This window comes from Portunus trituberculatus, chromosome 47, assembly GCF_017591435.1.
Source record: "Portunus trituberculatus isolate SZX2019 chromosome 47, ASM1759143v1, whole genome shotgun sequence".
NCBI classification, from domain to species: domain Eukaryota; kingdom Metazoa; phylum Arthropoda; class Malacostraca; order Decapoda; family Portunidae; genus Portunus; species Portunus trituberculatus.
In genome coordinates, this window is record NC_059301.1 from 2,216,986 (window position 1) to 2,232,412 (window position 15,427).

General features: G+C 44.7%; 1 protein-coding gene across 1 annotated transcript; it reads left to right on the forward strand.

The window, feature by feature from the left end:
- Positions 1 to 9,857: 9,857 nt before the first annotated feature.
- Positions 9,858 to 14,791, forward strand: LOC123520764. Its single transcript, XM_045283333.1, has 2 exons — positions 9,858 to 12,537; positions 14,715 to 14,791. Exons 1-2 carry the CDS (start codon positions 9,858 to 9,860, stop codon positions 14,789 to 14,791), a joined length of 2,757 nt encoding a protein of 918 aa, XP_045139268.1.
- Positions 14,792 to 15,427: the final 636 nt, after the last annotated feature.

The window sequence follows — 15,427 nt, forward strand, 5'->3', positions numbered from 1 at the left end:
CTTCTTTGATCTTTCTGTTTGATTTTTAATGTTAATTCCAGTTTTAGATCTTTGGTCTTTTGGTAGATGTAATCATCGTGACGAGTCATGATGATAGAGCGTTTAGCTTTCAATTCTAGGGGGGTGAGTGGCTCCAAATGCTTTCCTTTGAGTTCGTTGGAGATTTCAGTTGAGAGGAACTTATCTGTGTCATTATCAGTTCGAATGAGTACAACATGGCCGTCGTTGGTAATGATTATTTTTGTGGCGTATATGTGATGCTGGGCCAGAGTTTGCAATAGTTCTACTTTGTTCTTTCCGTCTTTGGCGTTCTTGTATTTCGCTTTAACTCTAGCCATTTTTAGTCATAAGTGGGTTTTATAATAAATACAAAAAGTGTACTACAAAGGGGCCGAAGCCCGACATATGATCCAGCTAGGAGAGTAAATGTCGAGAAGCCTACCTGTGTAAACCAGTTTGATGACCCAGCTGCTAGCAGACATCGTAGCCACCCTGCTTCACTCCTGACCCTATTATAGTTTTGCCCGACCTTATCCAGGTGGCTTAAGGCAGCCAATTAATGGCTTCCCCCTCGAGCAAGCCTTGGGGTTCACTTTCACCAACCTGGAGGACGTTAAGGGCGAAAAGAAAGTACAGTAGGAGAGTAAAAATTGCTGCACACGGGCGAGCTCTCACTAAGAGGGAGAGCCCCAAGTCCACGTGTGAAGATGAGCCGGTTGTAGTGGCTGGAAACCTCTGGACTTGGACTGAGACAAACACTCACTGGGTGCAAAAACAAAGCACCGAGGTATGGAAGTGTCCAGCTCTGAAATTTAATGGTGTTGGATTTTGGGAATTTGAACATTCTTCTATATCTTCTTCTTTGACCTTTCTGTTTGATTACAGTAGAGAGTAAAAATTGCTGCACATGGGTGAGCTCTCACCAAGAGGGAGAGCCCCAAGTCCACGTGTGAAGGTGAGCCGGTTGTAGTGGCTGGAAACCTCTGGACTTGGACGTTGGTGAGCCGCAACACTGAGACAAACACTCACTGGGTGCAAAAAAAAAAAGCCGGATACTTGTTGCCAGCAATTCCTCACAGCCGCTAAGCTCGAAAGGACAAGCAGGTATGAGTGTAGTACCTGTGCGGCAGTTAGAGCAGCTCTGCGGCGAGCAAATCGGCGAGCTGGTAACTGCGACGAGAGAGAGGTGTTATTGCTTTGGCTGTCAGTGCCAAAAGTCGTTTTTCAGTTGGTCCGAGGCTGGGTTAGAAGTAGCCATTTTTTTTTATTTTGAATCATAAGTGAAGGGTGTATGTGTGGTAAGTGCATGTAATTTTGCGAGAAGACAAAGGGAAACGTAGATCACAACTATCTTTAATGGAAAGTTCACAGCCCCCCCTGAACTAGTGCTATTAGACCTCTGTGAGAGTAAATTATCCTCACTTATATATATATATATATATATATATATATATATATATATATATATATATATATATATATATATATATATATATATATATATTGTTATGACCGCCGCCCACACAGCAGCAGGGACACCCACACCCAATAACCACGGGGCAAGGCAGGGCACCCAAGGTCCTTACTTCAACTTCCACAGCTACCATAACTCACTTACTCATCAGCGGCAGACCAGGACAGCATTCAGGACACTTGGTACAGCTTCTTACGTTTACTTGGGTAACACAGTACAAAACGGGCAGTGACAGAGTAATATAGAACGAGCGCGGAGACAGCGGTGACAAAAGCGACGGAGAGGACAGGACTAACTCACTCAGGACTGGGTAGACACAGAGAGCGGGGAACCGGCCATGCACCAGCAAGCAACCAAGCCTAGAGCAGAGCGGGAAGAGAGAGCTCGGGGGCAGAGACAGCGGCTTAAATACAGCCGCCCCCCCTTGCAATACTGCCATTATCCCACATCTAAGCCAATCACTGTTGCTTTATCCACGTGTATGTATGCACATCCGGTGCCCACTTCTTGTCTCTGACTCAATACCACCTCACTCCTGCAAGTAGCTACCACTCCTCACTGCGCCGCCGCAACACTGCCCTCCCCCACGAAAAATAGTCGTCCCAACTATTCACTGTCACTGTCACAACACACACACTCTGCAACATTGTTTATCGTCGTCTCCCACCACCTCACTGTCGCTTCTCACCTCACTTGTCCAGCGACGAGGGTGATCCCTGCTGACCCCACAAATATCCTTCCTCCACGACACCCCACAGGCGGCCGACGTAGACGACGCGCTGCCACTTGCTTGTGACAACTTCCAGCTTGTAGGTGACGGCTGTGAGTCGTTGCAGAGCAGTCTATGGCCTTCCCACGTTCCCAGTAATTTTTCAGCCTCTTCAGAGTGGTGCCTCGTTTCTTACGAGGCTTGTGCCGCCTGCCGCGGTCCCACACCGCATACTGGGCGTCACCGTCGCGCAATTGGTAGCGGCGGGTCATGGCGGCGATCGTTCGCCACCTGTCGCCGCGTAGCCTCCATCCGCTGCTGCAACGTCACTACCACCTCATGTGCCCTCTGTGGTAGTTTTTCCTCAGGTGTTTGTACAGTGGCCAGGTCCAGAGGCAGCCTCATCTCTTCTCTCTTGGCCAACGGGACACTGCTATATGGCTGCTTCCTCGGCTGACTGTCTGCCGTGTTGGAGGGCTGAACCAGCGACGTGCAGCCAAGGTCTTGTGCATCTCGGCTGGAGACGTCCTCGTGCTCCATCAACCGCTTCTCCATCTTCACCACCTGTTCAGGAGTCAGGTTGGTGGAACTACACACCTCCAAGTCCACCACATGTGGAGATAGCGCGGGGCTCGCTTCACCTGCGTCTCCATCCGCCTCACGACCGTCACTGCTCGCCGCTGCCTGCAGTCCGCGTGCTGTCCCGGTGGCGTCTGCAACCTCACTACCGCAGCTAGTCACCGCTGCCTGGCTTTCACGGGCTCTCACAGTGGCGTCTGCAACCTCACCTTCCCTCACGACTCGGCAGTGCAGCTCCAGCCTCTCGTCCTCGACATCTGAACTCCTCACAGGGCTCTCGACCTGTTCAGCAGCGTCCTCCAAGATCAGCGGTAACATTTCCTCACATACTTGTATCTGTATCCTTCCGGAGTCCACACACGCTGCACTCTGAACCAGGGAGTCCAGCCCCACCAGACAGGGTTCCTCCATGTCGGCCACGAATGCCTGGTAGCTTCATAACGCCACCCACCGTGATCGTAGACATTACGGGGCCTCGTGGCGTCGTACAGTGGCCAGTCACGCCACACAGATGCCGGTCTGACACAGGGAGGTCTTGCACTGCCACAATTTCTTCACCGACTACGGTCTTCGCCGCACCAGTGTCCACCACCTCAGGACATGGGCAGCCGTCCACCTCGCTTTCGACGACTCCAGTGCGTCCCTAGCACTGTTTTTTTCACTGCCACCAGTTCCTCCTTGAACTCTTCTGTCACATGTCCTGCCGCACCATCGCTGCATTTATTTCACGTCTCCTTTTCCTTTCCTGTCGCGCTGCAGCTTCACTTATTATGTTGTCCATTTGCGCAATTGTTTCTTGTACCATTTTGTCCAATTGCAAATTTACTTCATGTGCCAACTCATCGACCAAATTTTCCATCCTTTTCCAACTGTTTTCCAGACTTTCCCACCTGTTTTCTGGCATCTCACTGCCTTTCACGTCTGAGTCTGCCATTGTTCACGCGTACCTGGCAACCTCGCTAGCCAAACTTAATCCCAAAACTCCTGACACCAATTGTTATGACCGCCACCCACAGAGCAGCAGGGACGCCCACACCCAGCAACCACAGGGCAAGGCAGGGCACCCAAGGTCCTTACTTCCACTTCCACAGCCGCTACCGTAACTCACTTATTCATCAGTGGCAGACCAGGACAGCATTCAGGACAGGGCGGCACAGGGATAACGTTGACGAGGGTCCATAACTAGCGAGGGAAGCGAGGTAGGCAACTCAGGCAGGGGACTTAGACAGGCACGACTGGCAGGAAACACTTGGTACAGATTTTACGTTTCCTTGGGTAACACAGTACAAAACAGGCAGTGACAGAGTAATATAGGACGAGCGCGAGACAGCGGTGACAAGAGCAACATAGAGGACAGGACTAACTCACTCACGACTGGGTAGACACAGAGAGCAGGGAACCGGCCATGCACCAGCAAGCAACCAGGCCTAGAGCAGAGCGGGTAGAGAGAGCTTGGGGGCAGAGACAGCGGCTTAAATACAGCCGGGGCTCCCTTGTCCCACATCTAAGCCAATCACTGCTGCTTTTTCCACGTGTATGGCCATGCAGATCCGGTGCCCACTTCCTGTCTCTGACTCAATACCACCTCACTCCTGCAAGTAGCTACCACCCCGTGCGCTGCCGCAACACTATATATATATATATATATATATATATATATATATATATATATATATATATATATATATATATATATATATATATATATATATATATATATATATATATATATATATATATATATATATATATATATATATATATATATATATATATATATATATATATATATATATATATATATATATATATATATATATATATATATATATATATATATATATATATATATATATGGTAAATCTTACCAATAGCAGCACCTCCTTATATATTCTTATGTCATCCCACCCCAGTCCCAACAAGCTTGGGGGCCTGTGGAGAAACGGGTGTTTTATGGGGGGGACATTTGAAGAATCTAAGGAAATTTCCCTACATATTTGAAGAATTTCCCTAAATCTGAGGACATTTCATTAAATCTAGGGAAATTTCTCCAAATCTAGAAAAATATCCCTAAATGGAGGGAAGTTTTACTTAACATAACCTTCCTTCTCTAGGGCACTAACCTAACTCTAACATATACCTATCCTAGGGTATTCTTGGCGGGGAGTCTGTGCCCCCCCACATCCCTCCCTCTAGGACACTAACCTAACCCTAACATAAACCTAATCTAACATTTTCTAGCCGAGAGGGCTGCACCCCCCACACCCGCCTCTAGAACACTAACCTACTTGTAACATAAACCTAACCTAACGTATCCTAGCTGGGCGGGCTGCGCCCCCCTCCTACCACCCCCCCTAAAACACTAATCTAACCCTAACATAAACCTAACCTAATGTTTTCTAGACGGGAGGGCTGCGCCCCGCACCCCCCCTAAACCACTAACCTAACCCTAACATAAACCTAACCTAACGTGTCCTAGCTCGGGGGGATGCACCCCCCAGCATTCTCCTTAAAACACTAATCTAACCCTAACATAAACCTTACCTTTTTTTTTTTTTAGGGATAGACAGAGGGATGAAAAATGAGAGGTTAGCTAGCTAGCTAGAGAAGACATAGTTGGGGTTAAAAGAGGTAGATAGGTGGGGGGCGAACTCCCTTGCTAGTCATTTATATTCTTGTTTATTAAATGTCAGTGTCTTTCTTTTCAGCTGTTCCTGAGGCTGCCATCCTGATGCAGACTGTACGTGTGTTATTGTGTGGTACTTGGGGAGGAGCTGCAGGAAGAATGGTCTTGTGGTCTAGCCCCCTAAAGGAATACATCACTACTCTGGGGAGAGACCTTCCTGGCATGCCTGTGGCCCGCCAGGAGGGTGGTTAAAAGGCTGGTCTTAGGACCTTATAGATGCCAGGCTGGGCCGCAACACCTCCTTTAGGCTCACAATCTCCCTCCTGCATTAGGCTCTAAACTGTCCAGGAGGAAGTGGTCGTCAGCGGCGCAGCCATTGAGCATGAAGTGCAAAAATGCCTTGGCCCGCGCCACTTGCCGTAATGCCAGTGGCAATGATTCGTCTGTGAGCGGGGTGGGACTTGCGCTCTGGAATCGCAGCTCACTATCTTTCCCCCTTCTCATTTATACCCCACAAGTGCTTTGAAGTGATGCATATTTTCTTCCTTTTCAGGTTTTTGAGAGTGGTTTGCGGCTGTTCAGGTAAGTCTGAATTTTAGGTAGATGAAGTAAATGTTAATGATCCTTCGGGTTAGTGCGTGCTAGTGTTTTTTTTTTTTTTTACGTTAAGGCCTATAGCGCATGTAGGCTCACTTGAAAAGTGTGTAGGAAGCGCTGTTCAGTTTCCGCTCATTACACCCAAGCTCATCTTGGGTGTAACCACCTAGAACCTGGGTATCATGGTGACATGTAGGTAATTTTAAACCACTCGATAAATGGCAAAGTGTTTAAGGCTGTACGTGGTGGGATTCGAACCTATGCGTGGACGTCTGCCCGATCCCACGCTCACCACCTTACCCACTACACCACCGTCTCCGTATATAACGGCGGCAGCTGTTCTTCACTTAGTTTCAGGTAAGGTTTTCTAAACTAGCTGTATTCTGCTTGGTTGTCTTCAGAGGTGAGTGATATGTATAATTAATCTTGTAGGATGTATATTAGTTTTCCTTTTATCTTATTTCCTCTGTTGTGTAGAATAATGTTTATGGGGTGTAAATTGGCTGTATGGTGTAATTGTTCTATAGTGCTGGTGCAGGGATACTGTTCTCCAAATGCGAACTGAAGTGCTTGGTTTTGTAGTTTTTGTAGTGATATTTGTATCACGAGGTGATATCTGTATGTATAACTGTGATTACCATTATCTGTTAAGTATTTCGCTTGTGCTCATTGTTCGGGTAATTTACAATTTGTAATGAGGGGTGGATTCGCCACGTCCGCAAGATAGGGTTCATCACCGAGTTCAGGTTCGCCACGTCAAGCTAGGCAACTGGTATGTAGGTGTTATCGTCGGGTCAGGTAGAATTCTCGGTAGTACTGAAGCAGCTGCCCAGGTGACAAGTACTCCGGGAACAGGTATGAAGTTCTTTTTACTTTGTCAAGTTTATATGTAAATATTGCAGTGTATTAGGAAACGGGAGGTACTAGTGTCGCTATTGTATGTTGTAATCACTAAAGGTAAATGACCCGTGTCAGGTGAACTGAATGGAGCCGACAGTGGTATATGGTTCGGCGAGCGCCCTCGCATTCCGGGTATTCAGTGACAGAACGAAGGTGTAATATCGAGGTTAAAGCAAACTAAAGGAGCCATTGTTGTAAGTAAATTTAATTTCACTACTTACTGAAGGAGGCAGAAGATATTTATAATGTAATAATTGTTCATAATTGCTACAGTTGGGATGCATTACTGGTGACTTTTGATTTGATAGTGATATAATTTCTATTCCTTGTGTTAATCAGTCTTTCAGATCGAAGCTTGTCTTGTGAATAAACCTGCTACGGTATAGTGGTGTTTGCTCTCCTCGAAACACTTCGATAACAGCTCTACTGGACAACACAACCTCCACGATGAAAGAATCGGATGAAGCAGCAAAAGCGGATATGCTGAAACAACGGGCAATAGCGAAGGGAAAGGTGACTCGAAAAGTGTCCATGTTTTCTAGCTGTGTTGACAGACAAGATCGCCTGATATGCTACAGGCAATGTACAGTGAAGTATGGAATGCATTTGAACAACTGGAGATTATCAATGACAGGTACATGGAGCTGTGTGATGAGGAAAATTTACCTGCAGCGGAGTCTTACATATCAATTGTGGAAAGTTAATAAGTGTTTAAGCCAAGTATATAAATCGAATACAAGTGAAAATAGAATGAAAGTCAAGGTTAAGCACTGGAACCTCCTAAATTCTTCGGTGATCTAAGAGACTACCCCGGCTTCAAGGCGGACTTCGTCCGCATTGTGGAGGAGCACTATGGAAAAGACCCTTTTGCACTGAAACAGTGTCTCGGCGGTGATGCCCTTAAGTGCATAGCAGGATGTGAAAACGATTATGACAAGATGTTTGAGAGACTTGATGACCAGTTCGGTGACACTCGGAAAATAGTGGATAATGTAATAAGTGAAATAAAATCACTGAAGCTGTTGCATGAAGGCGACAGCAGAGGATTCACGAGAATGGTAGAAAAGGTAGAACAGTGTTGGTATGATCTGAAACAAGTGAATTTGGAAGCTGAATTGTGTACAGCATATGTTGTGAGTATGGTGGAAAAGGTGTTGCCTGCACTCCAGAAAAGAGAATGGGTCAAGGAGTCCCGGAGGATAGCTGACACTCGTGATTTGTTTCCTGAATTGCTTAAATTTTTATTGAAGGAGAAACAAACCATAGAATATATGGATTCGAGTGTCAGGAGTGGTAGCTCGATGAAGAATGTTAATAATGTTACCAGTGTAGTTGATAACATGGAAGACTATAATGTAGCTGATGAAATTAGAAATTTTCGGATAATGCAAGAGAGTAAGAACAAAGAAATGGAAAAACATATTATGAACTTGGTTGAGACGGTAAGAAAAATCCACCCAGGCGCTCGTCCCAGTGAAAAATGGTGTTGGTTGCATAACACAGAAGGCCATGACATCTACGACTGTGGAAGATTCAAGTCCCTGAATAATGAGTCAAGGTTGGAAGAAGTGAAATCCAGGGGAATATGTTTCAAGTGTTTGGAAGGAAATCACCTGGCTCGCTACTGCACCACCGGTAAGCAATGTAACGTATTTGTAAGAAATAAGATATGCTCGAGACACCATCATCCATTAATACATGATGCACTGATTCAGAATGGCAATAGTGCTTTGTTCAACATTGCTAATTGCCAAGACAACAGAGCCCTGCTTGCAATAGGAACAGCAATGTGCAACGGAAAACCCGTGTCCGTTTTATATGACTCTGGATCTAACATGACACTTATTAGACACGCAAAGGCTCGTGAACTCGGGGTTCGAGGAAAAGATATCACCATGTGCATGATAAAGGTGGAAATGACAAGGAAACCTTCTTGACTAAGGAATACACATTATCACTGCATGACAAGGATGGAAACGAGGTGAAAATAACAGCTGTTGGGATTGATGAGATTTCCACTACAATTAGCAACCCAGATATGTCGGATATAGCCTCTCAGTTCAATGGAGTTACTTCCCAAGATATAAGGAGACCACAAGGGCACTTAGATATTCTCATGGGTATTGATCACTGTGAATTACTTCCCGAAGTAGTGCAAACTAGTGGAAGTTTACAGTTGTTAAGAAATTCCTTCGGGTATTGCGTCAGAGGCCTGCAGAATCGCATGTCCGAGAGAGGAAAAATCGGACATGTCACAGTGAGAACTAACCATGTAGCTGTTGAGATTCCTGCACATCACATCTTGATGGGAAATAGTTTTGACTTGGGTGGAAAGTTAGATGAGTTTTTCACGCTGGAAAGCACTTTCACAGAATGTAAACCTGTGTCCAAAATGCTTGTGCCGAAACTGCTCGCAATCAAACCACAGCATGAAAGAAGAGAGAGAGACAGCACTAATTGAGGATGGATTGAACTACAACGCCGAAAGAAAGGAATGGACATCAACTTATCCATGGATAAAGGACCCACGGGAACTAAAGAACAATGTAAATGCTGCCATCGCAAGAATGAAGTCTCTGGAAGCCAGGCTTCGAAACATAGGAACTGAATACACACAGAAATATCAACATGAAATTGATGATATGAAAGAGAGAAAGGTTGCCAGAAAACTCAGTTACAGAGAGATGCAATCATATAATGGTCCAATTCATTATATACCTCATCATGAAGTAATGAAGCCAGACTCGGCATCTACCCCGCTTCGAATAGTCTTCAACGCATCAACGAAATATATGGGACAGTGTCTCAATGATTGGTGGGCGAAAGGACCAGACGTTATCAATAATTTGTGTGGAGTACTACTCAGGTTTAGAGAAGAACGCGTAGCGTCGGTGGGAGATGTTTAAAAAATGTATCATGCAATCAAATTGGAAACACTTGAACAGCACACACACAGATTTGTGTGGCGTGACATGAATACCGAGAAAGAACCTGATCATTACGTCCTCACCGCTGTCACCTTCGGAGACAGATGCAGTGGAGCCATCGCCATGATAGCCATGAGAAAGACGGCGGAATTATATACGAGTGAGTATCCAAGAGTGAATGAAATAATATCTAGAAATTCATACGTTGATGATATAGCATTCTCGAGTGCTAGCGAAGACAAGGCAATCCAAGATATGAATGCCACGGAGTGCATTTTAAAGGAGGGTGGATTTCACATCAAACACTGGACTGTCAGTGGTGATGTCAGCCATGACTATATAAATATAATTAACTCTGATGAAGAAAAGATACTGGGACTAAAGTGGAACCCAAAACTTGATGAATTTTTCTTCAAGATCAAAGTCAATTTCTCTCCAAAGAAAAGAGGAATGCGCTGTGACCCTGACATGGATCGTGAAGAATGTATGAGGAATTTTCCTGAGAGGCTGACGCGTCAGATGGTATTGAGTCAGATTTCATCCATCTATGACCCTCTAGGACTATTACTGCCAGTGACACTAAAGGCAAAGTTGATGATGAGAGCAATGATTTGTGATGACAAGACACCAGATACCAAGAAGGGCCTGAAATCCATTGGCTGGGATGATTCTCTTCCTCAGGAATATATAAAGCAATGGAAATCATTTTTCTGTAATTTATTTGATGTTGAACATCTTAGATTTCAGAGGTGCATGAAACCTGAGAAGGCAGTAGGCAAGCCCATCCTTGTTGTGTTTTCGGACGGCAGCTCTCTGGCATACGGCGCGTGTGCCTATGTCAGATGGAAGTTGGAAGGAGGAGGATACGAGGCTAGATTGATCGCAGCCAAGAACAGGATAGCACCCACCCGGCAAATCACGATACCACGATTGGAGCTATGTGGAGCAGTCTTAGCAGTGCGGCTGCGAGAGGCTATTGAAAGAGAATGTAACTGGGAGTTCGAGACTGTCTACCACATTACGGACTCTGCAATTGTCCAGTCACAGATTCGGAAGGAAACCTATGGATTTAAAACATTTGTGGCCACTCGACTATCGGAGATTCAAAACAAATCCAATACCAGTGAATGGTGGTGGATCAGCACAACATACAACCTTGCCGACCTGACCACAAGACCATGTAACGCAAGCAAGTTAACAAGAGAGTCCACATGGCAACGGGGACCTGAATTCATGCTTCTACCAGTGTCTCAATGGCCAATCAAACACGTGGAGGAAGCCCAACTCACAGACAGAATAGGTGTCACGCTGTCTTGTGAAACAACACACGAGGGAGTATGTGGAATAAATATAAGATATTACAATGATTACATGAAACTGCTGAGAGTGACTTGCAGAATAATGAATGTGGGGGAAATGAGGTCTTTCAAAGGGATCGGAAGAAGAATCACTTCAGATGATCTGAAAAAAGCTGAAAACCTTTGGATACTGGTATGTCAAAAGCACCTGACGAACTGGGAAGTCACGTTTAAGAGACTCGGTCCTACAACGAAGGATGGTGTTATTGTAGTGGGCCAAAGAATAGCAAACTGGTTAAAGATGAACTGGAATAGAGAAACATTCGTGCTACTGCCAGCTGATCATGATTTTACCAGATTATACATAAACCATCTTCATAACTCTGATCATGGTGGCGTCGAATCAACTCTATGTAAACTACAAGAAAAATTTTGGGTACCTAGGGCACGCAAAATCATTAAGTCCATAAAGTCTAGATGTGTTACTTGCAGAAAACTTGAAGGTAAAGTGGAGAAGCAGTACATGGGACCAATAAGGGAGGAGAGGATGAAACCAACGCCACCATTTTTTCATACTGCTCTAGATTTGTTTGGTCCATTCATCATCAGGGATGCTGTGAAACGCAGAACAAGAGGGAAGAGCTTCGGATTGATCTTTACATGCCTTACTACTCGAGCCGTACACCTCGATCTCTCTGAAGGTTACAGCATGACAGATTTCCTTGCCACTCTGAGAAGATTCGTAAGCATTAGGGGATTTCCCCGCACAATACATTCAGATAATGGAACTCAACTGGTAGCAGCAAGTAAAGTACTGAAAGACATGGTCAAACAATGGAACATGGAAGAAATCACGAGCTTCGGAACATCGGAAGGAATGGAGTGGCATTTCAATGAAGCGGCCGATGCACCATGGTACAACGGATGTTGTGAGTCCTTGATAAGACTTGTCAAGAGAGGACTAACTCGTGTAATAGGAGAATCTATTTTGACGTTTGGAGAGTTACAGACCGTACTGTATGAGACTGCCAACTTGATCAATGAAAGACCTATTGGGATAAAACCAGGCAATTGCATTGATCTTGGGACCTACTTGTGTCCCAATGAATTAATTCTCGGCCGAGCCAGTGTAAAGGTTCCCCATGGAAAATTTTATGAAAAGGACGACCCAAATAAGAGACTCAAATTCATCACTGACCTGGTTGAAGGGTTTTGGAGGAAATGGCAGAGAGATTACTTCCCCACTTTACTTTTGCATTCAAAATGGCATTGCTCAAAACGGAACGTCAAGGTGGGGGACATAGTGCTTGTTCAAGATCCAAACATAATCAGAGGTGTATGGAAACTGGCCCAAGTGATAGAAACTAAGACTGGTGTTGACAACATTGTGAGAACTGTAAATGTAAGATATAAAGTCCTCAAGGCAGGTAATAATTACAGCGGTGTCAAAGACAAGACCATGTGTCGATCAGTGCATAGGCTTGTAGTTTTACTTCCTGTAGAGGAACAAAATTGTTAGAAGGACTGATTTCCCTATTGTATGTAATTGTCAGTTAATTTATGTTGGGGGTTGTTTGTTTGTGGGGCGGAGTGTATCACGAGGTGATATCTGTATGTATAACTGTGATTACCATTATCAGTTAAGTATTTCGCTTGTGCTCATTGTTCGGGTAATTTACAATTTGTAATGAGGGATGGATTCGCCACGTCCGCAAGATAGGGTTCATCACCGAGTTCAGGTTCGCCACGTCAAGCTAGTCAGCTGGTATATCGTCGGGTCAGGTAGAATTCTCGGTAGTACTGAAGCAGCTGCCCAGGTGACAAGTACTCCGGGAACAGGTATGAAGTTCTTTTTACTTTGTCAAGTTTATATGTAAATATTGCAGTGTATTAGAGAACGGGAGGTACTAGTGTCGCTATTGTATGTTGTAATCACTTAAGGTAAATGACCCGTGTCAGGTGAACTGAATGGAGCCGACAGTGGTATATGGTTCGGCGAGCGCCCTCGCATTCCGGGTATTCAGTGACAGAACGAAGGTGTAATATCGAGGTTAAAGCAAACTAAAGGAGCCATTGTTGTAAGTAAATTTAATTTCACTACTTACTGAAGGAGGCAGAAGATATTTATAATGTAATAATTGTTCATGATTGCTACAGTTGGAATGCATTACTGGTGACTTTTGATTTGAAAGTGATACACCATATAATTCCTATTCCTTGTGTTAATCAATCTTTTAGATCGAAGCTTGTCTTGTGAATAAACCTGCTACGGTACCGTGGTGTTTGCTCTCCTCGAAACAACTTTCCTTCTAACCGCTGCTATGTGACGTTTATGTCATGTGATGAAGCCCGTTTGGCTTATGAACATGTAGCATTTCTGTCCCTTGCCGGCTCTGGCTTTAAAACTGAATTTCTTCAGTCACGTAATATTTCAGACAGTGACATGGATTACATTCAAAATTTTTTTGAAAACTATTTAGAGAATTCAGTTCCAGAAGTCCGCCAGATACCGCCTCCACGTTGGTTTGTGGCGTACTTCAAAAATGGGCACGGGAATTTCATCCATGCCTCCCGGTACCTGTCCAAAGAGATCGGCACGATTCCTGAGGGAAACCTCAAGAAATACGGTAAAGGGGTGCTAGTGCGAGCTAAAGATATTACGCAAGCGAGGATGTTGCAACATCTCCCATGCCCTTCTGACAGCATGTTTGAGACTGTTAAGGCTCATCCCACCTTTAATTATAGCAAAGGTTGTGTTTATAGTCAAGATCTTTATGAATTTCTAGAAGAGGAAATACTAGCAATGTGTCCTAGCTCAGTCCAAAAGGTGACTAGGATGAGGAATTCCTCCAACATGGTCCTTCTCACCTTTTTTTGGTTCCACCCTCCCTGACCGTGTTAATATCGGTCCTATCAATCTTAGGGTGAGGCGTTTAATTTTCGTCCTCTTCAATGTTTCTCGTGCTACGGCTACGGTCATGGCAAAAGCTCCTGCAAGGAAGCTTCTCGATGCGGTAATTGCTCAGCACTAGAGTCACATTCTGAGGAGCATTGCAATGCTGCAGCTTATTGTTTCCATTGCCGTGATGCTCACCAGGTACGTTCCAGGTAATGCCCTAGGTATCACCTGGAGCAGGACATTCTACAGCTTGCTAACACTCAATTCATCAGCCTTGGTAGCGCCCGCCGTGAACTCCTGTACTGCCAGAAGGCCGGTACTGGTGCGACATCCTATGCTTAATTGGCCACACGCTCTTCAGTTGAGTCTACTAGTCCAAAGACAACTCCTTCTGCTACCTTCTGGTCACATAGGTGTTCCCGGGAATGAACATTCAGATCGCCTGGCTAAAGAGGCAGCAAGTCGCTCTCCATCTCCTGCCCCTGTTCCGTTTCAAGATGTATTTCACTGTATTCGTGTGGCGGTTGCAGCATTATGGCAAAGGAGATGGCTAACGGGGATCGCAACCTCGAAAATGGGAGAGATCACTACTTCCTCTATCCCTCACTGGACATACACCCATGTCCGGGATCGCCGTTTACAGACTTTATTGGCGCGACTGCGCATAGGTCACACTTACCTTACACAAAGGTACCTTTTGACCAGGGAACCTCAGCCTTACTGTGATGACTCTCTGGTGCCACTTACAGTTCGGCACCTGGTTGTCGAGTGCCCCAGTCTGACTGATCTAAGACACCGCTACCTCTACCGCTGTCGCGGTAGAGATAGCGGTGTCTATTATCTCTCAAAGGTCCTTGGACCGGAGTGCCTGGCCCAAGGCCATGACGTTTTTAGTTTTCTGGGAGAAGGTGGCCTTCTCCCAAAGTTGTGAATTCTATTTTATTTTATTATATGTATTTTGATGTTTTATTTCATATTATTGTATTTTAGTTTTTTAGCTATTGTATTGGTTTTATCTGCTTTTACTTACTTTTTATTAACTATTTTGTCTTTTCATATAGTTGTAGCGGCGCCAAATGACCTCAGATATTGCGGCGCCTTAAAATAAAATCCAATCCAATCCAATCCTATGAGTGGGTATGGTGGGTAGATGATAATTGGGAGAACACAGGCTTTTATGAGATGGAGTTTTATTTTTGTACTTAGTCTATGGAATTTCCTAACTGTAGATAATGCTACTTTGTATTCTTTATGTGTACAATATGGCTGTTTATACCTCTGGTGTTAATATTTAGGCCTAGGATTTTCCCCTTGGTTGAGTAAGGTATATCTTTTCCTTCTATTGTAATGGGATGAGTATTTCTAATTGCCAGAGGAATTACTGTGAATTTTGATGTGTTTGTTTTTATTTTCCACTT